General features: G+C 38.4%; 1 protein-coding gene across 7 annotated transcripts in view; it reads left to right on the forward strand.

Moving 5' to 3' along the window:
• ALMS1 (ALMS1 centrosome and basal body associated protein) overlaps positions 1-20,781 on the forward strand; it is a 71,632-nt gene that overhangs the window by 47,475 nt on the left and 3,376 nt on the right. For 3 of the 7 annotated variants that reach the window (XM_085314629.1, XM_085314635.1, XM_085314634.1), the window contains exons 10-19: positions 589-714; positions 2,273-2,443; positions 6,055-7,229; positions 10,250-10,364; positions 11,808-12,062; positions 12,843-13,087; positions 14,271-14,454; positions 14,667-14,730; positions 17,210-17,296; positions 18,223-18,322. In XM_085314629.1, the coding sequence (XP_085170755.1) occupies positions 589-714; positions 2,273-2,443; positions 6,055-7,229; positions 10,250-10,364; positions 11,808-12,062; positions 12,843-13,087; positions 14,271-14,454; positions 14,667-14,730; positions 17,210-17,296; positions 18,223-18,322 (2,522 nt within the window). The remainder of the gene's footprint in view (positions 1-588; positions 715-2,272; positions 2,444-6,054; positions 7,230-10,249; positions 10,365-11,807; positions 12,063-12,842; positions 13,088-14,270; positions 14,455-14,666; positions 14,731-17,209; positions 17,297-18,222; positions 18,323-20,781) is intronic. The other 4 variants (XM_085314632.1, XM_085314633.1, XM_085314630.1 and 1 more) reach the window with 4 other exon arrangements.

The following is a 20,781-nucleotide window of genomic DNA, read 5'->3' on the forward strand; positions in this document are numbered from 1 at the left end:
TCTTTTTTAGAGGTATTTAAAATAGTATGAAAGTATTTAAAACGGTATGAATTGAGAGAACATTCTTTCATTGCACTGGAGTGTGAAGATAACTTCATCTACCTGATGACCTGTTGTCTTTGCTATTAGAAGCCAGCTAACTTTCTGGTCCTTTTGTCCTGTGGAAACAGAAAATCCACTGCTGTTCTGGCATAACAGCACACTGTATTTATTAACTTGAGAGACAGAAGTTCATGATAATTTAAAGTGATTTCATTAAATGTGGGTCAGCTGTGTGGGTATGCGAACTAAATTTTTAAAATTAGTGCATGTCACCTTAATTACAAATCTGATAYTGATCTTTGAAAATTATAGATTATAGGTATGATTTTTAGCTGATTGGTAAACCTTCTAATAAATAGGGGAGTGTTCATTAGATAATTATTAATTAGTATATTCTGTAGGAAAATTAAATTGTATTTCTCTAGGTTTACCCCAGAGAACATCATCTGCAGTCTCCTTGGGTCTTGATCTACTACCTTTATCTTCTGTTGCATTAAAGGATTAGAGCCTTATTTCCCTTAATTGCTTTGCCTTCCATTCCTGCAGGTCAGCCGTTATTGCTGCCATATAAACCTTCTGGAAGTACTGAGATGTATTATGTTCCTTATCCAAAGGCAGGATCCAAAACATCTCCAGTTGCATCAGAAGTGGCTGTTGAGAGCTCGCACTCAGGTACTTAGATCTTTGAATACAGAATGATATCTAAATACATGCATTTTATATCCAGAATTTTCTCAGCTGAGCTCAGAGCTGTTCTGTCCTACCAGTTTAGATTAAGTACACTGATGTTCACACCACTTTATAACATAAAGATCTATGGATCTTTCTTTGGTGAAGGTGAGTTTGGTACCTCATTTTGTTGACAGTGAGAAAAAAAGCGAGGCTCAGAATGTCTTGTAGATTGATAATTCTTTACTTTTTCACTGGGAATTACTATTCCATTTGGACTCTTTCATATCCCTGCCAGTTCTCCTTCCCTTCAGTTCCCTACTTGCTATTACTTTCTACCATGTTCTTGCTTTTTCTTTTTTATTTGGTAAGTGTGTATTCTGAAGCATTTGCATAATGTAATGTGAATTTCAGATAATAACTTTCTTAGTACTGCAAGTTGCTTTCTTTAAACAATATCATTCATAACTGTGGTTTCAAATGCACATTAAGCTCCCCTCGTTCCCTAATAAAAAGCTTTTCTTATTAAGTGGAGGAAAAGATGATCTGTGATTCTTTCACTTTTACCTCTTATTTTTTAGTTCTTTCTCTATATGTAAAGAATATGTTGCTTAAGCATTATAGGCTTCATTTTCAAGTTGTTTTTGATCAGAGCTTTTTGACATCCACAGTTATTTGTAGATAAAACTCATGATCCTGACAAATGTGCCCCAGGGGTGTAGGTTGATGAGAGTGTGACAGGAAGTGCACAGGTTAGTTGTTCTTGCCACAGATTGTGCTTGTAATTATTTATGTGTCTGTGCTCGTTACTTTTTCCAGTCTATCTGTTTTAATACAGTTAAAATGAGACATACGGATGTGATGATGTATCTGTGACATTTTGCAGGAACTATGGTGCTAAATGTAAAGATATGTTATATGGATGAGGCAGCTCAAGGTTCTAGAAAATACACAGCAGAACTAAAAAATTTAATTTTTAAACTCCCTGCTGTGGCTAGGATTCTTAGTTCAGTAGCTGAAAGAAATTGAGTTAAGTCCACTGAATGTAACCAGGTGGTGTTGATATCAGTTAGATATCATTTCAGGTTTCTAACCATTAGGAGACAAGAGAGATAATGCTAAGGGAGCTCTACCATTATTGTCTAGAATTCTTGTTTAGGGGTTAATCAGGTCTACTCTACTCTTCCAGTTTTCTCCATTGCTATTCTGAGTTTAGAAAATAGCTATTTACATCACTCGGTGAAAATGTCTGGAGTTTTAATGTGAGTGGAAGGGAGTCTGGACTTTCAAAGTTCTGTGTCTGACTCCCTAGTTGATTTGTCTAGTGCTAATTTTATTGTTGTCTTCTCTGCTCATTAGTAGAAAAGGTAAAAATCGTATTTCTTGCTGTTAGTCATTAGAATTTCTCACTAGTCATTGTGACTGTTGGTTGGCGAATGTATTGCTACTAATAGTTGAATATTAAGCTTCATTTCTGGTATTGTCTTTGTGCAATTTGTGTGTGTATCTATCTTTCCTGCTTCCTCTTTTTACTTGTAACTATTGCTTTCTTTTTCTGCAGGATCAAATGATGCTATTCCTCCAAGGTTTCCAGCAGATGTACTTGGCTTAACGGATGATAATCCTCCAGACAGTACAGCAACTAAGCAAAAAGAAGGAATCTATAGTAAGAGGGTGAAGCCCAAGCTAGCCTGGACTGACGAGAAAATGATACCAGTAGAGGTAGCCCCAGGTAGTTAAAGTGTGTGTTCAGTTTTATGTGCGTTTTCATATGCCTGAAAGAAGATAGAGCAGAGGAACTAGATTGCAGGATCGGTGACTTAGTCTCATAATGTTGCTGATACTCTGCCTCAGGGTGATAAATCTAACTCTTATTGTTCTCTCTTCCCCTCTTCTCTTCCCCCCCCAATCCTAAAATGCTAGGCGTGAGTACTTGCTAGCATTCTAAGGGCCCTGGCACTTAACAGAGCCTTTGTAGGATGTTTTAAGGCACTCAGTATTAAGTTTGTGAAGTGCAAGGTCATCTTTAAGTTTTGAAAATGATGCAAATATATAAAACAACAGAAATCTCATGATAAATGAAGGTAGGTGGGATGGCTGCATTTATTTGATAGGGTTTGTGTTGTTGCCCACAGATACCTTGTGATGCAATGTATCAGTGTAAGGTATCTCTGTAATGTTGATATTTTACCTGAGTCTGTTCATTTCTTACTGAAACTCTTTACCTGAGTCTGCTGTCTCTTACTGAGATAGTTTTAGCCACACCATGCCAAAATCATTAACTGTTGCTGATGGACACTCTTAAACCTCACTCTGCACTTCTGAGTGGCTGATAAACTTCCTCTATACTGAGCAGGAACAAGGATTTTTGTTAGGGTTGGTGAGAATTGCATCTCTTTGTTCCTGGGCAGGAGGAGGAAACTAAGTAGGAAACTGCTGAGTTGTTGCCATCTCCCATGTGGAATTAATAACTGCATCTAGAAGGATGYTTATAGCACTGTACAGTATTTTGAAGTATGTGCTATATTAAATAAAGAGTGAGCAAACTGCTTGGAGGTAATATAATTATGGCTGTTAATGAGGGATGGGACCAGAAAGATATGAACAGCATAATGGATTCCGAGTTAGAGAGTTCCCATTCTCTTACAGGCARTCACATAAGTAGTTTCTCTGGATCCCATTTATTTTTCTTAACATCACATAAACTTGTTGTATGAAGATACTTAATGAAATGGATTTTTGTGGAGTACTTCAATATGATTATTGTTGTCCTTTTTAAGCAAACAGCTCAAGATGCTTGGGGTAAGGTCACTTCATAGAACTGAGCTGATGTATCCATAGAGACACCTTTTGATGACTTAACCCCTTCTAAAGTGAAGAATTATTCTTTGAAGCTTTTCTCTTCAGAATGGAGATTATATTTCTGATACTCCCAAATGATAATTTAAAATGTTTGATTGCATAAGATAGATTGAACTTTATATTACTTCTTGTTTTACTTTTTCGATAAGTGTTCAGGGGAATCAGTGGTCAGTTAGTGCAACAGTAAAGACAATGTTGTCTTAACATAGTTTTTCTAATAGAAAAAATAATTCTCTGTGAACATTTATAAAATGCAAGGATACAGAAACAAGAAGAAAAAGACGAAAAAAATGCTTTTCTTCATTTGCTGTGGGTAAGCAAATCAGAATGCTTGTGTCATGATGGTTGAGCTGAAGAAAGTACATGTATAAAAATGAGCTTTCAAAACAAGAATCTGTGATAAGAAACAAAATACCATGTTGGAGTAGAGATTGATAGATACCTGTCTGTCTGAATCCCCTGATAAAAATGCAGCAGGAACACAAGTGTTGATACAAAATTATCTAATTGTGTCCCTCTGTAGCTATACTGGTCTAAAATCAGGGAAGGCAGGACTTTTAAGTAGAGATAATCTTTTGTTAGACCAACCAGTATAGTTAGAAGGTTAAAAAAAACTCTCTGAAGAAAGACCAGGCTTGGATGTCTAAAATCTTCACTGACTTCTCCAACTATATTTTTAGCTGGTCTAATAAAAGATTGCCTCTACCCACAGAGCTTGTCTRGAGGCTTAAATTATGCAAGTTATGTATTTTTTTAAAATGTTTCTTTATAGAAGCTTATTTTTTCCTGTTTGCATTTCTTCTATTTTGTTGATAATTTTATTAAAATACAAAAATAGCAAAAATTCTGCATATCGTTCTCAAACCCAATGTCATTAGTCAGAAGGATGTGGAGGAATCTTCTTACATGGGTGTATAAACATTGACCTTGTATGCAAAGACAAATTCCTCCAGACCTAGTTTAATTAACTCTGAAACTGGAGGTGCTATTCATAATTCTGACATGACACTGACGTGCCCCAGTTGAGAAGGGGAAAGGAAGATATGCATAAAATATAAGGAAAACCTATGACAAATTAAAGGTAAGTTTTATGAAGCAGTGTTAACGGAATCAATTGACACAATTTTATAGTAACCCTTCTTGTGCTTATCTTGCATCATATTTTCCCATAGGGAATTTGAGGGTTTTATAAATAGTAACTTGACCTGTGATTTTTGAAGAGGGAGGGAGGGAGGCATTTTCCTCAGTGGGGTAGGGAGAGGTGATGTTGTGAAACTTGCTCATCACCCTTTGGTAAAAGCTATCTCAGAAAAAAGACGTGATTTCTAGTTCCGTCTTCATCCATAGATCACATTCTCAGAGTGAAACAAGAGAAGGCTGTTTTGAAAGAAAAAAAAAAAGAGGGGATGTTGCAAAGCTAGAGGAAAATGATTTGAATGTGATCCCTGCCTTTAATAGAGTTTGATTTGCATTTCCTGACAGCTCCCCATTACTTAGCTGTTGTTACCATTAGTAAATGGACTATACCATTTTGTATTCACTTTTTAATTTAGATTAATGCTATTATTATCTTACATTGTATCTTTAAACTACCTATTGGGTAAAATGGCATAGGATAAGGATAGCTTGCAATAAGCGTAGGGACTTGGGAAGTCTTTCCGGTACTAACGGCTATAATTCTGCTTTGAGCATTTATGGATCCTTATACAATTAAGTCCATTATACAAAGAACGTAACATGAAACATGTGCCGCATATTGCAAATGATTTGTAAAATGATTTCAGAGTATGCTGCTAGCACATGCTACCTTTGTACTTAACACATGCCTATTACAAATGAATGTGTAATTAGGTTTCTATGTATCATCCTTTTTAGTTTCAGATAGTAGCATTTTCTGGAAGGATTTCATTGCTACTTTCAACTAAGCTGTTTTATCTGATGCTAAAAGTGAAGCAGGGTTGGATCTTGCCATCAAGATGCTATCAGAGATCCTTCTAGGAATTGTGCAGGAAGTGGTAYTGGTTGTCTTACATCTGTAGTCCTCTTCTGAGTTAGTTAGGAAGTAATGTTCTGGTGTAGTGCTAAGGGGCATTGGTACTYCCAGGACATTTATCTGAAGAGAGGTAAATGGAGTGTGACTGCCTGTCACTGACTTTCCATAAATAGAAATAAAGACCCATTCCAAATTCTAGCTTAAGTAATTACATACAGCATATCTGTAGATTTGGTAGGGTAAAATATTCTCTTGGATTGCTTGTGGCAAGTGATAGAAAATATTATTCATGCACTGTTAATAGCACCGATACTTTATTCCAAAGATAATTGCATTTTTGGAAAGGGGAAAATGATTCCTGTTTTTAATCTCTTTGAATGGCTGGGGAGTCTTAGGGTGAATATTGCCCTGTTTAAGATTTGCTGTTTGCTACTTGCTTGTATGTAAGGGAACAGAACAGTATTTTTTTTTTTATTTCCATTTTCTAGAATGCACAAATGATTTGAAATCTGTAAAAGCCACTCATTCCACCTTCAAATCAGCACAGTTCTACCTTCATCCTCCAATGCCTATGTATGACAGCGAGCTCTCAGAGGAGTATTCTGATACTGGACGTGCTAGACCTTCCTCAAATGCTTTCTTCCAGAACTGGAAATATGCAGATCATGATCAACGTGTTTTCTCTGCTCATCATAGGAAGAATGGTGAAAGTGAATTCTTTCCACTAACTGCAGAAGCAGATTACAGCAAGAATGAGGATATAAGAATTAGTACATCTATGGAGAATGGAACTTCAGGGAAGAAGCTATTTCAATGTAGCARAAGAGAAGCAGAACAGAAAGAGGCTAGAAATTATCACTTACCATGCAGCCAAATGACTCGCTTTAATGAGAGTTTGGAGACAGACCTGCCAGTGAAACAGAGAACCCATTCCACTGATAGCTTAGATGAGCTCTGGACTAAGTTTTTGGAGCGCCAGAAGAGACACCAGCACCATGATTTTAGGAGTAATGATGAACTATCCCTTATTGAACGCCTTGATCGGTTGGCTAGAGTCCTTCAGAATCCCATTAAGTATACACTGATACCTAAAAAAACTGAGAAGAATGTTTCTGAAGACCAAATTAAGGGAAGAAAGCAGAAAATATGGTGTCAGGAAAAAAACACATGTGAAAGTATCTTAGAGCCTAATGCAGCATATGGTGAAGAAAGACCACTTATCAACCATGATAAAAATAGCTTTGCTGAGTTCAGGAAAAATAGGGCAGGAGAGAAGACTGTCTGTCACATAAATAAAATTTTGGGGCACCAGCAGTACTTGGAAACTCTTAGTGACGTTTCCTCAGATACAAGACTTAGTAAAGATCACAGCACTGTGATCAGTTCTGTCACCTCTGAATCTGATGTGGTGACCCAAACAGAAATGGAAACTGCTACTCAGGCTGAGGTGAGCAGTTCCATTTCCACCATTGACACTGCCAGGCTGATCAGGGCTTTTGGGCATGAAAGAGTGCGTGTGTCACCAAGGCTTTCCCAACTCTATTGTACCATCAATCAGCAGAAAAATCGCTCTGAAAAGTGGGACAAGTGGAGCAGCAAAGCAATGGATGTGGAATACCCTAAGGTGGCTCCTGAGAGACACAGGAAAAGGAAAGAGATCCAGGTATATGACCAATTAGACCGGGAGACAACTTCAGCTAATCTTTTATGGATACTCTTAAGTTGTATACAGGAGAGTTTGTTATTTGGAGAATGATTAATATTTCCAAGAGAATGTTGTTTATATGGTAGGCTTGTGTCTTTGATTCAAGTAGCTCAAAAGCAAACCAGGCTCTTTGCCCTTCTAGGTATAAGGAACAGGTTAGCACTGGACCAGGTTGCCCAGAGAGGTTGTGGAGTCTCCTTCTCTGGAGATATTCAAARCCYGCCCAGRTGCAACCCTGTCTAACATGCTGTGGGTGACCCTGCTTGAGCAGGGGAGTTGCACTAGATGATCTCCAGAGGTCCCTTCCAACCTTACCGATTCTGTGGTAAGGAGAAGATCAAAAGATCAAAATCTATCACATCGTCAACTCTGCTTCCTTTCCTTTTGTTTATATTTGTCTTTTGTTCCTCTTTGTCTGTCTGGGAGGTGGTCTTAGGAAGCAAGAGCTTACTGTGTCTGATTTCTGATTATTCAAAAGGTTCTATTTTCTAGCAATCCTGGAGACAGTGGTGGTAAATGAAAATTAATTTCCTGAAAAGGGACATTAGCATGGATTTGAGACTTGTAATAAGTTACAAAGTTTTGGTATTTTTACCAGAAGTGATTGTGTCATCATTACTAATGGATGTTCATATTTCTCTGAAACAAGTCAGTTTTTTATAGAAACAACTAAAATTCAGTGTTTATTTATGTTGAAATAAAATTGTCATGCACTTTGCCTACAACATCAGTACAATTAATCAGAACAGTGACCCTCTAAATATGACGTTATTTAGAAGATTATTTTATTCCTTTTTTCAGTTCTCACTACTAACCTTGCGATGTCCACCTAGGCCTTGGAGAAGCAACCTCTTGTTGTTTTGCCTTTTAAAGTCACCTATGAGACAGCAGTTTCCAGTATTTCCTACACTAGAAAAAAATTTACTATTCCATATTCCAGATGTTGCTTTGAACCTGTATGGCTTTTAGAAAATAGTACTTATCTGATGTGTTTTGTTTTGGTTTGTTTGTTTTTTAAACATGTTAAGAGACATGATCTACCTCAAATAAGGATGGGAAAAAGTTAGTGGCAAAAATGACAGGCTTCATTTTAAAATCAAAACATTGATAATTTCTGTGATGCTTAGGAGAACAGAAATCCAGATGTTTTTCTTTATTTGCAAATATCTGTGGTTCAAAGACAGATTTATTTATAGTAGGAGCCCTACTGCTAGAGAAAATACTGCACAAATCCTTCAGGCTGCTGAAGTTACRAGACTGTTGCATTTTGTAGCTCGATTTTTAATGAGAGCCTATTGTCAGCTCTGCTTCCAGAAAACTTGATTACAGCTTTTATTTATAGGTGCTGGACCCATCCCAGAAGAGTTTTTAATCTATTCCAGTTTGTTATTTCTAAAGCACTCTTCTCACTGCCATCTGGTAGCAGGTACAAAGCTAAAGGTTGTGCTATTTAACTACTGAAGGGCTGTGAAAGCATTGCACTGAATATTCTAGTCCAAATAGAAATATGCTGTCAATATTCAGTACCGAGTGGCTGCTTATATTTATTTCTGTTTGACTGCTGATATGCATGTGCATGTAAATGGGTTATCTGTTTTTTTTTTCCTTGCTTTTTCTTCAGTATTCCCTTTTCCTGAGTGCATATATTCAAATTTGCTCTTCTCGTCTGGTAGGAGCTACATGTTTATTACATCCATCTCATGCACTGTACCAGAGCTGCAATAGTTTTATAGAAATGAAAAACAGTTAATGGCAGTATGTTTGAGAGTAAAATTACCTTTCTTTAATGTTGAAATGAAATTGTTCCTCATTGAAGTGGTAATAGCGGAGGTTCAATAAAAAGGTAATAAAAAAAGCCGCTGTGCATTTCCATCATTACTTGCTTTATGAGTTACTAATAGGATACTAATTGCTATGATGGGGGGGGCGGAAATCTGTTTCATAATTAAAAATGAAATTCTGCAGCATCGCAGAAATTGGTCTCTGCCACAGTGCGTGGCACTGATTCGAAGCCTGGGGAAGCGCTGGCAGTTAGTTGCTGTTCATAGAGCGCTAACCCTCTCTGTACCAGAAAGCAAAGCTTGTGGACTAGATGCGTTACACTTGCAGAGAGAATATATTATGTTTTAAATGGCTATAAAGTTATTATATCTCATAACGTTTAATTTACCGAAGTCACGCTGTCTACTCTGCAACTGGAACTTACATTTCTATGAATGGTGGAGATGGGAAACTCTTTATTTTGCCTAAGCCATGCTCTTACCGTGTGACTGCTATTTCTAATTGCTGAGTTTAATTTTATCTATCTAGTGAACTTTGTGTAGTGGGGATCKCAAAGAGTGCGAGAACTTGTCGTGTTTTGAAAGGACTTGGTTTTTCGTGCTGCTGATTCAGAGCTCAAGTTCATGGTGTGCTAACAAAGCAGCACGTTGGTCCTTCCAGTCAGTCCCTCCCTCCCATAGCCCAGCAGCCTTTTAGATGCTTTTGATTTGAGAGGGTAGCAATACTGGATTTAGAACTACTGGATTTAGTTTAGATGTTTGTTCTCCTTCTAAAAGCAGAGGTGTTTTAAACTTTGCAGTCTTTCACAAAAGTGCAGCCAACAAACGATCTTGCTACAGCAGTGGGTTTTTGTAAGAGCCTGTCTTGACAGTCCGTGCTGTCCCATGAACTGTGGAGGGTGCTCAGCAGCTCACAAAATCTGATCGCAGGGTAGCTCTTCTCTACGGAAACCACGTGCTCTTCTTACTAGGATTGGGTGCTGAAAGTGAGTTAGCGCGTGAGGGTACAAAGTCAAAGCTGGCTGTTTTGTGGAATGTCAGTAAGAAATACTGAATCAGCCTGTGCTAAATACCTGGGTAATTGTTAGAATCAAAGTACTGCAAGTAAGGAATGAAGATCTTGCTGTTTGAAACCCACTTTTTGTGCATTTTGGTTACGTTTTCAGGAATTTCTGTTCTTTTGCGTGTTTTTTCTAGAAGGCAGCTTCTCTTTCACCAGATCTGGCTTCTACTAGCAGCGGTTCTTGGGGGCCAAGCTGTGCTCTTAGTAACAAGCGACGGATACGGATGTTAAACAAAGCTATCCAAGCAGGTGAGTTTTTGTGTTCCAGACCTGACTTATGTGTATTTACTTCTGCCTTTGATCTCTTTGGAAACGTTTCTCCAAAGTCTGTTGTATATTTCTGGTGATGAGTAAGTATATTTAGTGTTCTTCTAATTCACTTCCAGACCATTTTTACAGTAATGTTATGCTGTATTTGGATGAGCCATTGCCTCTTCTTTCCTTGTCTTCTGGAATACTAGCCAGTTTTCTCACTCACTTGTAAGTTTTGTTAACCTAGACTTCTAATCTGCTGCAGTGGGAAAGGTGGATTCACTGTATTTTATTTTATTTTATATGTATTGTTTTCTATGCCAGATATTTATCTGTTACTCAAATAATATATTTTGTAGGCATTTTGTATTTTCAGAAAGCTAGCCTGTGATCACAGAGTTTTATACTCTTTTTTTAAATTCTTCTTGGAAATATTTTGAATGTTGAATGAATGTATTAATTAAATATTTTGAATGTCTACTTAAGACATGAGCCGATCCTTTACCAGTGCAGTCCTGCATTCAGTCTTTTTCTTCTGGTGGCAATTTTCAATTTCTCAGTTTCTTCATTTACCTGTCAAGTTCCCATCGTAGTGTTGTGTAACAGTCTCATTTTATTCGTCAGTATTTTATTCACAGTAATGAGTTATTGATACCATGTGAGAGTGAGTTGCATGAGAGAAGTATTTTCATGACTTGCTTTCAAAATCACATTATGGTTCTTTTGAATATTAGTTAACACCTTCCATTTTATGTTTCTATTGAATATTTTTGGTGCCCTGGACAAACTAGTGTTTTGGAAATAAAGTCAAGTCTTGTACGAGGGTTTCTGGACCTGTCAATCTACCCAGTAAGGCCTATAATTGAAATTGTACAGCTGTACACTGGCAGCCATGCAATGGCAGAGCTGCTATTGTCTTCCAGGAGCAGGTCAGAATTTGGCTTTTCAGACTTCTGCTTAGATTCCTAGCAAGGGGGGCACTTGATTCAAGTTTGATATCTTCTTCTCCACCCCATATGTTTTTTATTTCGGGGGAATGGGACAAGGCTGACATCCATTCAGTTTTATTCAGCTTATCCTATAGGATCTATCTTGTGTCTTGTAAACTTGTGTTGAATTTGAAGTGGAAATATTAAAAAAATCTGTATCCCATCCTTGAAAGACATTCTTCAAATGTGAAGTAAAAATTAAAGGTCGTCATTTGCATTATTTGTGTCACTCATGCTGATGTTGAAGTACTTCCAAGGAATGCTTTATTTTTGTCAGATCTCCTAAGGTAAAAAGCACTGGTTTAACACTAAACAAGATCGGAGATAAAGAACTATGGCAGTGGGCTTTTGCCTTTTGATTAAAAATGTGAAGAAGGATTTTTTTATTTGTTGTAATATACTTTCACAAGTGCTCTAGAATAAGATGTAACGATTTTATTCTGAATTGCAGGAGACTTGGAGATTGTGAACAGCGCAACTAAAAAAAACACTCGAGATGTTGGTGTGACTTTTCCAACTCCAAGGTCTAGCCAGCCAAATCTACGGCCACGGGAACCCTGGCATTGTGTCGAGGATGTTTTCGGAGAGTCAGATGGAACGGTCACAGATCATCAGGTACCGGGAAGCAAGGGTAAACAGAAGGGACAGCTGGGCAATCTTCTCATGGAGAAAAAGATGAAAAGGAGCAGGCTGCATTTGCCACAAGGTTAGTCCAAAATGTGCTTCACCTATAGACTGGAAAAGTTGTATATCTCAACAGCAACCAGCAAAATACATGATCAAAGTTGGCTAGAACACAAAGTAATCGCTGTTACTTGTGTTGTCAGTTTTTACTTGTTTTTAATCAGTTAATTTTAAACAAAAGCACTTTGTCAAGTGAGGTGTTTTTTTTTTTTTTTTTTTACCCCCCAAATGTCACTAATTAAATGTTTTCCTTAGTCATCATTATTGTAGGGACAAATCATTCTCTCTCATACTAGTCTAATTTAGAAAATATAGAATATCTCTATTTAGAGTACAGGGCGACGTATTCAAATCCCATTATGTATGTAAACTGAATAATCTGATTTTTGTATACATATTAAACACTTGGAAAATGTAAAGCATTTGCCCTTCAAAAATATCTATACAGAGTTGCAGTTTAGGACATCACAAAAATTTCTTAAATATGTTATTGCTGATAAATAACTATTCTTTCTATAAAGAGATAAATTTGCAAACTAAGCCATTTTGTGCCTTTCCAATTGTCTTTTTTGGTAAAGACTTACTGGTTTTCTGACACTTGGCAAAGGGAATCTTTTGAAATTGCCAAGTGTCTGATACAGAATCCCACCGGAATTCGTGAAACTACTGAAGTGAGTCTTTTTTACAGTGTTAAGCATTATATTCAGCCAAGATCTTGAGCATGAAGGAACATAGATGGGGATGGAAAATGGGAAGCGTATTGTCTATGAATCTTCGTTTTCTTCTGTGATGTCTTTAACAGGAATTTCTTGGCTTGTTCCAGCAGAGGATTTGAAATCTGAATCTAAGAAAGAAAACTGTTCCAATTCCTTTTCTGGTCCTGGTCCATCTTGGTTTGAACCACTGACCAGCACAAAGCCCTGGAGGGAGCCTCTCCGAGAGAAGAATGGGCAAGAGCAGCAGCTTAGCAGCTTGGTTCAAGCAGTGGTTGCGGAAAGAGATGCTGAAAACAAATCCCCACGGCCATTTGTGAAGCTGACGCTACAGGTAAGGGCAAAGTGTGCTGTAAGGCTACTGGGTTGTCACTGTGAGTTTTGGAATAATGCTGAATCTTGTGGAAACAATTTTTGATCCTTTTTTATTATTTTACCTTTGTCATAAGAAATCAACAAGATAGAGACCACTCCTGTTTAAAAGGAAACAAAACAGCTGTCAGTCCTGCTTGCTTGTGGTCACCTGGCTATAGTATGATAATATATAGGATTTGATCTAGTATTTTAGGACTTAATGGCTTTAAGAACTAGAGAGAATGCAGCTGAGGTGGGTTCAAGTTATACTTGCTTCCTTGCAGGAATATTCCTGAATGAAATAAATAGTGTGTGATAAAATGGGATTTAATTCATATAGCGCAAACTGCGTGTGTGTATGTGGTACCCTCACTCACTTATTGCAGACCAGCTTAGGTGTGCTCACTCCAAGTACTGGTGGAAAAATACAAACGCAGTGTACAGAAGTACTTTTGAAAGAGACCTACAGCAAGTGAAATCTAAGTTAGCATAGTGTAACACAACAGGAATTGTTCTGTAGAGCAAAGCTGTTGGTGATGAGTACCAGATATCCATGCTGTATGTTTTGGAGTTCTGGAGCTCCAGTCTGTTCAGTGAACTGAATCCCTTTTAATGTCTTGGAGTGCATTAGGTGCACTTCTGGACTTTCTTTAAGTTCGATTGTATCTGCTCATATGCTCAGAGATGTCCCTGTGATGGGAACCGAAGTATTGCAAGTGGGCWTATCAGGAGATTGCTTTCAAAATTTGACTTCTGCTGCAGCTGAAGCTCCAGTACTGACATGGCCACTGCTTTATAGTGAAGGAGATGGTATTGTATTACAGCACCTTTTATCCTTTGTGCCAAGCTTTGTTTAAACATTACTGTGCTTTTCTGAGGAGARGTTGTCCCTTTTGCTAATTATTTTAGCTAATTATTTTTTCTTCTCAATTAGTTTTCAGATTGTTGACAAGTACTTTGATGTTAAGATCCCTGAGCATCTACCCAGCCTTAAGGATGCAAGATTTTGTATTTTATACTGARTACTACTTTGAAGTCGTCTTTTCCTCTTCCCTCCCCCCACCATGCTTTGATAGTAGTGTTAGATATTTTGATGAATCTCTTCCAGCCCTAAAGGGAAATTTTGGCCATTTTAAACTTTGTTTTGTGTCATCTTGTCTTAGGAGGCCCTTGCATTGCATCGCCCTGATTTCATCTCCCGCTCTGGAGAGCGTGTAAAGCATCTGAAACTTGTAATGGAGGAAAGACGGATGCAGAGTGTATTGCAGTGTGAACGAGAACACCTATTTAATCCTCCTGAGAAAAAAAAGGGCTATAGAAATGCAAGTTGCATRCTGTCTGAAAGAGGTACTTCATGGTTATACTGTTTTATATTCTATAGAAATTAATGGATTTCTTCATTATGCTTAAGRGTGTATATATTTCTAATAAAATGACAATTATTTACCATTACTGTCTRTAAGAATCCATAACTTACAAAGGAGTGTGATTGTTGCAGTAGTATTATTTGTGAGAAATAATTTGTTCACTGTTTTCTTATCTCAAAACTTTGCATTTAGGCTATCTGATTAGACAAAAGAGAAGAACAATTCCAAAGAGTGAAATGATTCAAAGATCYAAAAGGTAAGGTTAAGAAAATTTTGCTTCAAATAGTTAAGCGACCTGAGTAAATGGGCAGGAAAGGTGGGTGAATCATATTTGCAAGTAAAGAATTGGGCATTGGAGATAACTCAGCTTTTTCAGGGTAAGATGTAGGCATTTTTATCAGAGGAAGAAAGCACCTGTTAAGAAAATCATAGAAACAAGACTATTTTAAAAAAAAATCTGTAACTAGACCTGCATATTTTGCTGCAGTATCTGCAATCCAAACACTACAGCTGACTGTCCAAGTTGTGAACCCCCAAAGGAGAAGAAAGATGGAATACAGACCATGTGTATGGTGTTAAACATTAACAAACTAGGTAATTGATGTTGGAAATGAGCTACCATTTCTCCAAATGAAAGTGGCTTTTATATAWAGAGTTACCCATAAAGGAATCCGGAGACTTTTAACACTGAAGGAAGCTACCTTGCATTAACTTTTACTTTATGTTTGATTGAAGTAATTGTATATAAAATGCACTGTGTACTTAGCAGTGTATTAAACATTTGGCTTATCTGTGCTACAGACAGAGTATGTGAAGATAAAATAGAAGAATGGGATTTATTGCAACTGGATTCTGAAGTGGTGGAGGAGACGAGAGGAAGTGGTTTGGAGGGCTACTAGTTAGAAAACTGCATAAATACTAAAAAGTAAGTTAGGGGCTTCTGAAGTTGTTTCTGATAGCCTGTAAAAAGAATACCAGTTGTAATGTCAGTTATTTAACATCAAAGCAACAGCAAAGGCCAAGAGCGTGCCCTGAGGCAAGGAACGCGTAAAATTTGGATTTCAGCATAAGCGTAAGTGCTTTATTAAACTGATGTCATGGAATGTAAGTGAAGGAAAGGATTTGTGCGATGTGAAAGGGATGACAGTGTGGCCAATAGTTCCTAAAAAAATTCTGCTGACTTGAGGAGTGGGTCAAGAGGAATGCCATGAAGTTTGATGGTGACAAATACAAAGTCTTTCCCTGGGACAGACCAACTCCATGCATCAACAGTGGCTGAGGAGAGACTGTCCAGGGAGTAGYCCTTCAGAAAAGGGTCTGGTGGAMAGCAAGATGAACATGAGGTGACARTATGCTCTTGCAGCARTGAAGGCCAGCCACATACTGGGCTGCACGAGTAAGAGTGTAGCTGGCAGATGGAGGGAAGAGGTTATTCCCTCTGCTTGGCTACAGCTGGGTCCTGCGTGCTGTTCTGGGCTGCCAGTATGGGAGAGATCAACAAACTGGCAYGTGTCTAGTGGAGGCTGTGAAGATGGTTGGGGGCTAGAGCACAAGGCATGCTAGGAGGATCTGGGTATGCTTGRTCTGGGAAGGCTGAAGGCAGGGATCTGCAGTCCTGTTTCACTGCCGGAAGGAGGATTTCAGGAAGTGAGCTCTTYGTGGAGATGTGTGGTGAAAGGACAAGTAGCAGCAGTCGCACGTTACAGCAAGGGAGAATTCTGACTAGAGAAGGGGAAATCAGTTTCTCGCAAAGAGGATGGTTAAATGCTGGACAGGGGTCAGCAGAGGTAGTGGAGTCTCTRGCCTCGGAGATAAAAGTTGACTGGACGAGGCCTGAGCAACCTGATCTAGTTTTGAAGTTAATCCTCCTTTGAGCAGGAGGTTGGACTAGCTGACCTACAAAGGTCCTTTCCAACCAAAGTTATTCTGTGATCCTACAAAATACACGTTGGAATAGGTAATATATAAAATAAACCCTTTAATATGTTATATATGATAGGAGACTCCAATAAGGATGTTTGATTTCGATAGCATTTGGCATTTAAAAGTGTTTTTAGGACATTAACAGGTGACAGAAGTATAGGATGTACACCAATTCCCTAAAGAGTGCATATCCACATCTTTTAACTGAAATGGAAAGATTTTTGAGTCAGGTATTTGTACTGTATAATCGATATTATCTAAACTCGTGTATTTTCATGAACTCTGATTTCACAATACCAAAGTCAGCAAGATTTCTATGGAGACTGATACAGGCAGTTGCACTCTGACTTTTTTTTATGTTGCTGTCATACTCTGACACTCAGTTGGAGCTAAAAAGTGATTTATTCTTTACTATTCTTTTGAAATCTACACCTATAATGAATACAGAAGCTTTTTCTTTTCCTCTGTAAGTGTATAAAATGGAGATTCTMATGGCAAATTAGCTACTGCTAATAAAAACGATTTTGAATGAAGTTAGATGCGATTCTACATTGTCCAGTTCTAACTCTAAACATCTCTATAGTGGGATGAATCAGTTAATTTATCTTGATCTTTATCTAAGGGGTGCCCCAGAGTGGTGGAAGCATTTASTGAATGGTGAGATGATAGTAAAACAAACGCTGAAATCTTTGAGGTATCCCCCCAACACCCAGTAGCACTTTTACAGACCTAGCACCCTCTGCTGACTTCCAACAAAGCACAAAAGTAGTGARATAACATTCAAAATGTGATCTATTTCCTCTTTTCTGTAGAGGTAATGCGGACAGTAACGTTTTTAGAAAAGATGGCCTTCTAAAAGCAGCTGCAGACAGAGTAGGAAAGCAGGGATACRCAGGAAGGTAGGTCACTGAAAAGAGGACAGCTGCCATTTTTTAGGGTGTAATGTCAATTGTCTGTATAAATGCAGTATGAAGTGGCCGCCTATAGAGTTTCCTGGTCTATTTGATGAGTATCAAATCTGTATGTTAAGAATGGAGTTGAAGTATGATCTGTTGTGTTTTAAATATTCTRGGGCTGGAATTTTGAGCGTGGTTCATTTCCCTTTCCCATGAACTGTATTCTTTTTGAAGCTGCGTGGTTCTTGGCAATGACTTGATGAAATTAGTAAAGCTTTATGATATTAAAGGAAGCACTAGAAGATATGGGGAAGGCAATGTGAGCCCTGCTCTGCCATCCTTGCTAGCTGCTTTCTTCAAATGATAGCATGTAAAACAGAAGAGTAGTGTGCTAACTCTCTACTGAGCACCACTCACCTTTTATAGAGTTCAAAGTATCTTTTGTTGTTTGGCACGGGAATAGTTCAGGAGTGGAGAAGACAACATTTGAGCATAAAAGATTCCTGGATGACTTGAGTCAGATTATTCTTATGCCAAATGTACTACTGCTTATGAATAGATATGTTATGCAGAATCGACATACCTTTAAAACAACAGGACTCTTCTGTACTGATGATATTGAATCTTTATCTTTTGCACATAGGAAATCATAGCAGCTGTATGGTCATTTTAATGTCCAAAGTGTTACTTTTAGAAGGGTGCTGCAGCAAGAAAAAGGCATTATGGGATGTGGGAATTTCCGTTGTCACAACTGTTATGTATTCCGTATTTTCTGTGTGTGACACTTGTAAGTCCCCAACTAAATTTTTCTCTGATGTGGTAGGCTAATATCCTTTAACAGAATGTGAAGTTAAAACAGAGGATATTCTTAAGTTAATAAATATTTTTCTTCCAAGTCACTAATTTTGACCTTTTGTATTTACATTAAGGATATATGAGCAGCTACCAGAAGTGCAGAAGAAGCGAGAGGAAGAGAAGAGAAAATCAGAATACAACTCATATCGGCTAAAAGCACAGCTTTACAAAATGGCAAGTGTTCTGGCAAGCTACTTAGTCTGGAATATGTTAGTTTTTTTTTTTCTTTTCCTTTTGGTTGTAAGCCTTATGAAATTAACATTTAGTAAATATTATATATTTGTTTTGAAAATTCTGGTTGAGTAGACAGTGAGGTGAATTGAAAATAGTCTGAATGGGAGAGCTCAGAGGGTTGTGCTTAGTGGTGCGAGGTCTGGTTGGTGGCCCGTAGCTAGCAGTGTCCCCCAGCGGTCAATACTGGGTCCAGTCTTGTTCAGCTAACTCATCAATGACCTGGATGAAGGCCTCAGCACCTTACTGATGATACAAAACTAGGAGGAGTGGCTGATACACCAGAGGGCTGTGCTGCCATTCAGAGGGACATCAACAGGCTAGAGAGATGGGTAGAGAGGAACCTCATGAAGCTGGAGAAGGGCAAATGCAGGGTCTTGCACCTAGGGAGGAATAACCCCATGCGCTAGTACAGGCCTGGTGCTGACCTCTTGGAAAGCTGCTCTGTGGAGTAGGACCTGGAAGTCCTTATGGATAACAAGTTGACTATGAGCCAGCAATGTGCCCTTGTGGCCATGAAGGCCAACGGTATTCTGGGGAACATTAGAAGGGTGTCATCAGCAGGTTGAGGGAGGTGATCTTGCCGCTCTACTTGGCCCTGGTGAAGCCTCACCTGGAGTAGTGTCAAGTGCTGGACTGCCCAGTACAAGAGGGACATGGAACTACTGGAGTGAGTCCAATGAAGGGCTACTAAGACCATTAGGGGGCTACAGCAGCTCTCATATGAGGAAGGGCTGGGAGAGCTGGGACTGTTCAGCTAAGAACTGCTGCCACTGCTCTTCCTCTCTGGCCAGCTGACTTGTGTATCATTTGCCGTGTGTGTGTGTGTGTGTGTGTGTGTGTGTGTGTGTGTAAGCTCAGGTTTTATGAATGACAAGAAGATTGAAGAGCCCTGTGCTGGAGACTCACTGGGTTAATCATGATGAGTTACAAGGAAGAGATTACTCTGTTCTTCCTGCCCATACATGTATCTTATTATCTGATGTTTCTGTGTAACAAGGAGTTGCAATTTATATACATTGAGTGATGTGATAGATGTACTGATACCACAGAGGAGGTTCATTAATCCTTTCTGCCCCCTCTCCAAGACTGGGCAATGTGTCTCTCTCTAAGCTCTTTTAGGTGTCCATACGTTTAAGCTTCCTGTTAAGACTTAATAAAAGATCAGAAACAGTGATTTGTAATACAAACACTGAGATTCTAATCTGGCTTTTCACTCCTTTACTAATCCATATACCATAAAACGTAGCCTTCTAGAGGAATTGCATTATAGACATGGGTGCTTTAAGGACAGGAGTTAAAAATGCCAACTGATCTTTTTTTCTTTCTTTTCTCTTTCTTCCTCGCCCTCTAGATTTTAAGATTACACTTCAGTTTTAGCATTGCAGCTCTTTCCTGGCTGAGATACCCACCAGAGCAGGAATAATAGGTTTAGTTATTTTTGGGAACAGCAGTAATCAGATCTTAAAGCTAAGGGCTTGTAGCACGATGTATTATCCAGAATACCTGCCTAATCTGATTGTGGGTACTTATTGCTAGGATTACTTGAATTTGATGCTATACTTTTGCAGGGTGTATTCAGAATCTTTTTCACTAGCCTGTGAATCTCAGGTGCCAGTGCAGTAAGGCCTCAGAGTTAAAGAATGGTAGCAGTCATAGACTCGAGGTAGCATAGTCAGCTGGAAGAAGAGAAGGAATCTGATAGGAAGTTCTTTATACAAGTGTGATTTTGATTCAAAGAGGGATGATGATTCATTAAAGTGAACATTGTAATCTTTTGTTGTCTTCCTTGATGATACAGAATAGCTGCAGTGAGTAGCTATAGATATAGCGAATGTTTTGTTTAGAATTTTGTTAATGTATGTTTGAGAACCTAAGTTTCTAAGTGGATCTGATTGTGTAAGCAAAAAAACTAGTTTTTTGTGGAATAGCTCCAGAGATGAGAGGATATTAGAAGAGGAAGGCTGTGGGTTTTTTTGTTTTTTTGTTTTTTTTCCCTTGGCAAAAACTACATTAATAACATATGTAATTTAGGGTGATTTTTTCAAGTGATCTGTAGCACTGTACCCATGCTGTAGTCTGAGAATCACTAATAGTTTGAAAGCTAGTTAAGGCAGGTGTGCAGGCCTTGCAGTGATGGATCTTGCTGTTGAGGTAGTCATGCTCACCAAAGGCCAACTTGTGACCCCCTGATCTCGAACAGTAGATCAGCACGCTAGAGCAGACCCTACTTTTATTTTAATTGTAGTAGTCTGGAGAGGTTTTGTTGTACCTTACACAAACCTAGTAGGGGACAATTCTTTCCAAAATCGTTGGGCATCTGTCTAGATAAAGCTTGAGCCATGTACTAATATTTTGGCTTACTTTCTGCTGGGTGAATGCTAATACCTGGTAGAGGAGTG

The sequence above is a fragment of the Rhea americana genome, unplaced genomic scaffold (assembly GCF_003343005.1).
Source record: "Rhea americana isolate MKP2758 unplaced genomic scaffold, rheAme1 scaffold_41, whole genome shotgun sequence".
NCBI classification, from domain to species: domain Eukaryota; kingdom Metazoa; phylum Chordata; class Aves; order Rheiformes; family Rheidae; genus Rhea; species Rhea americana.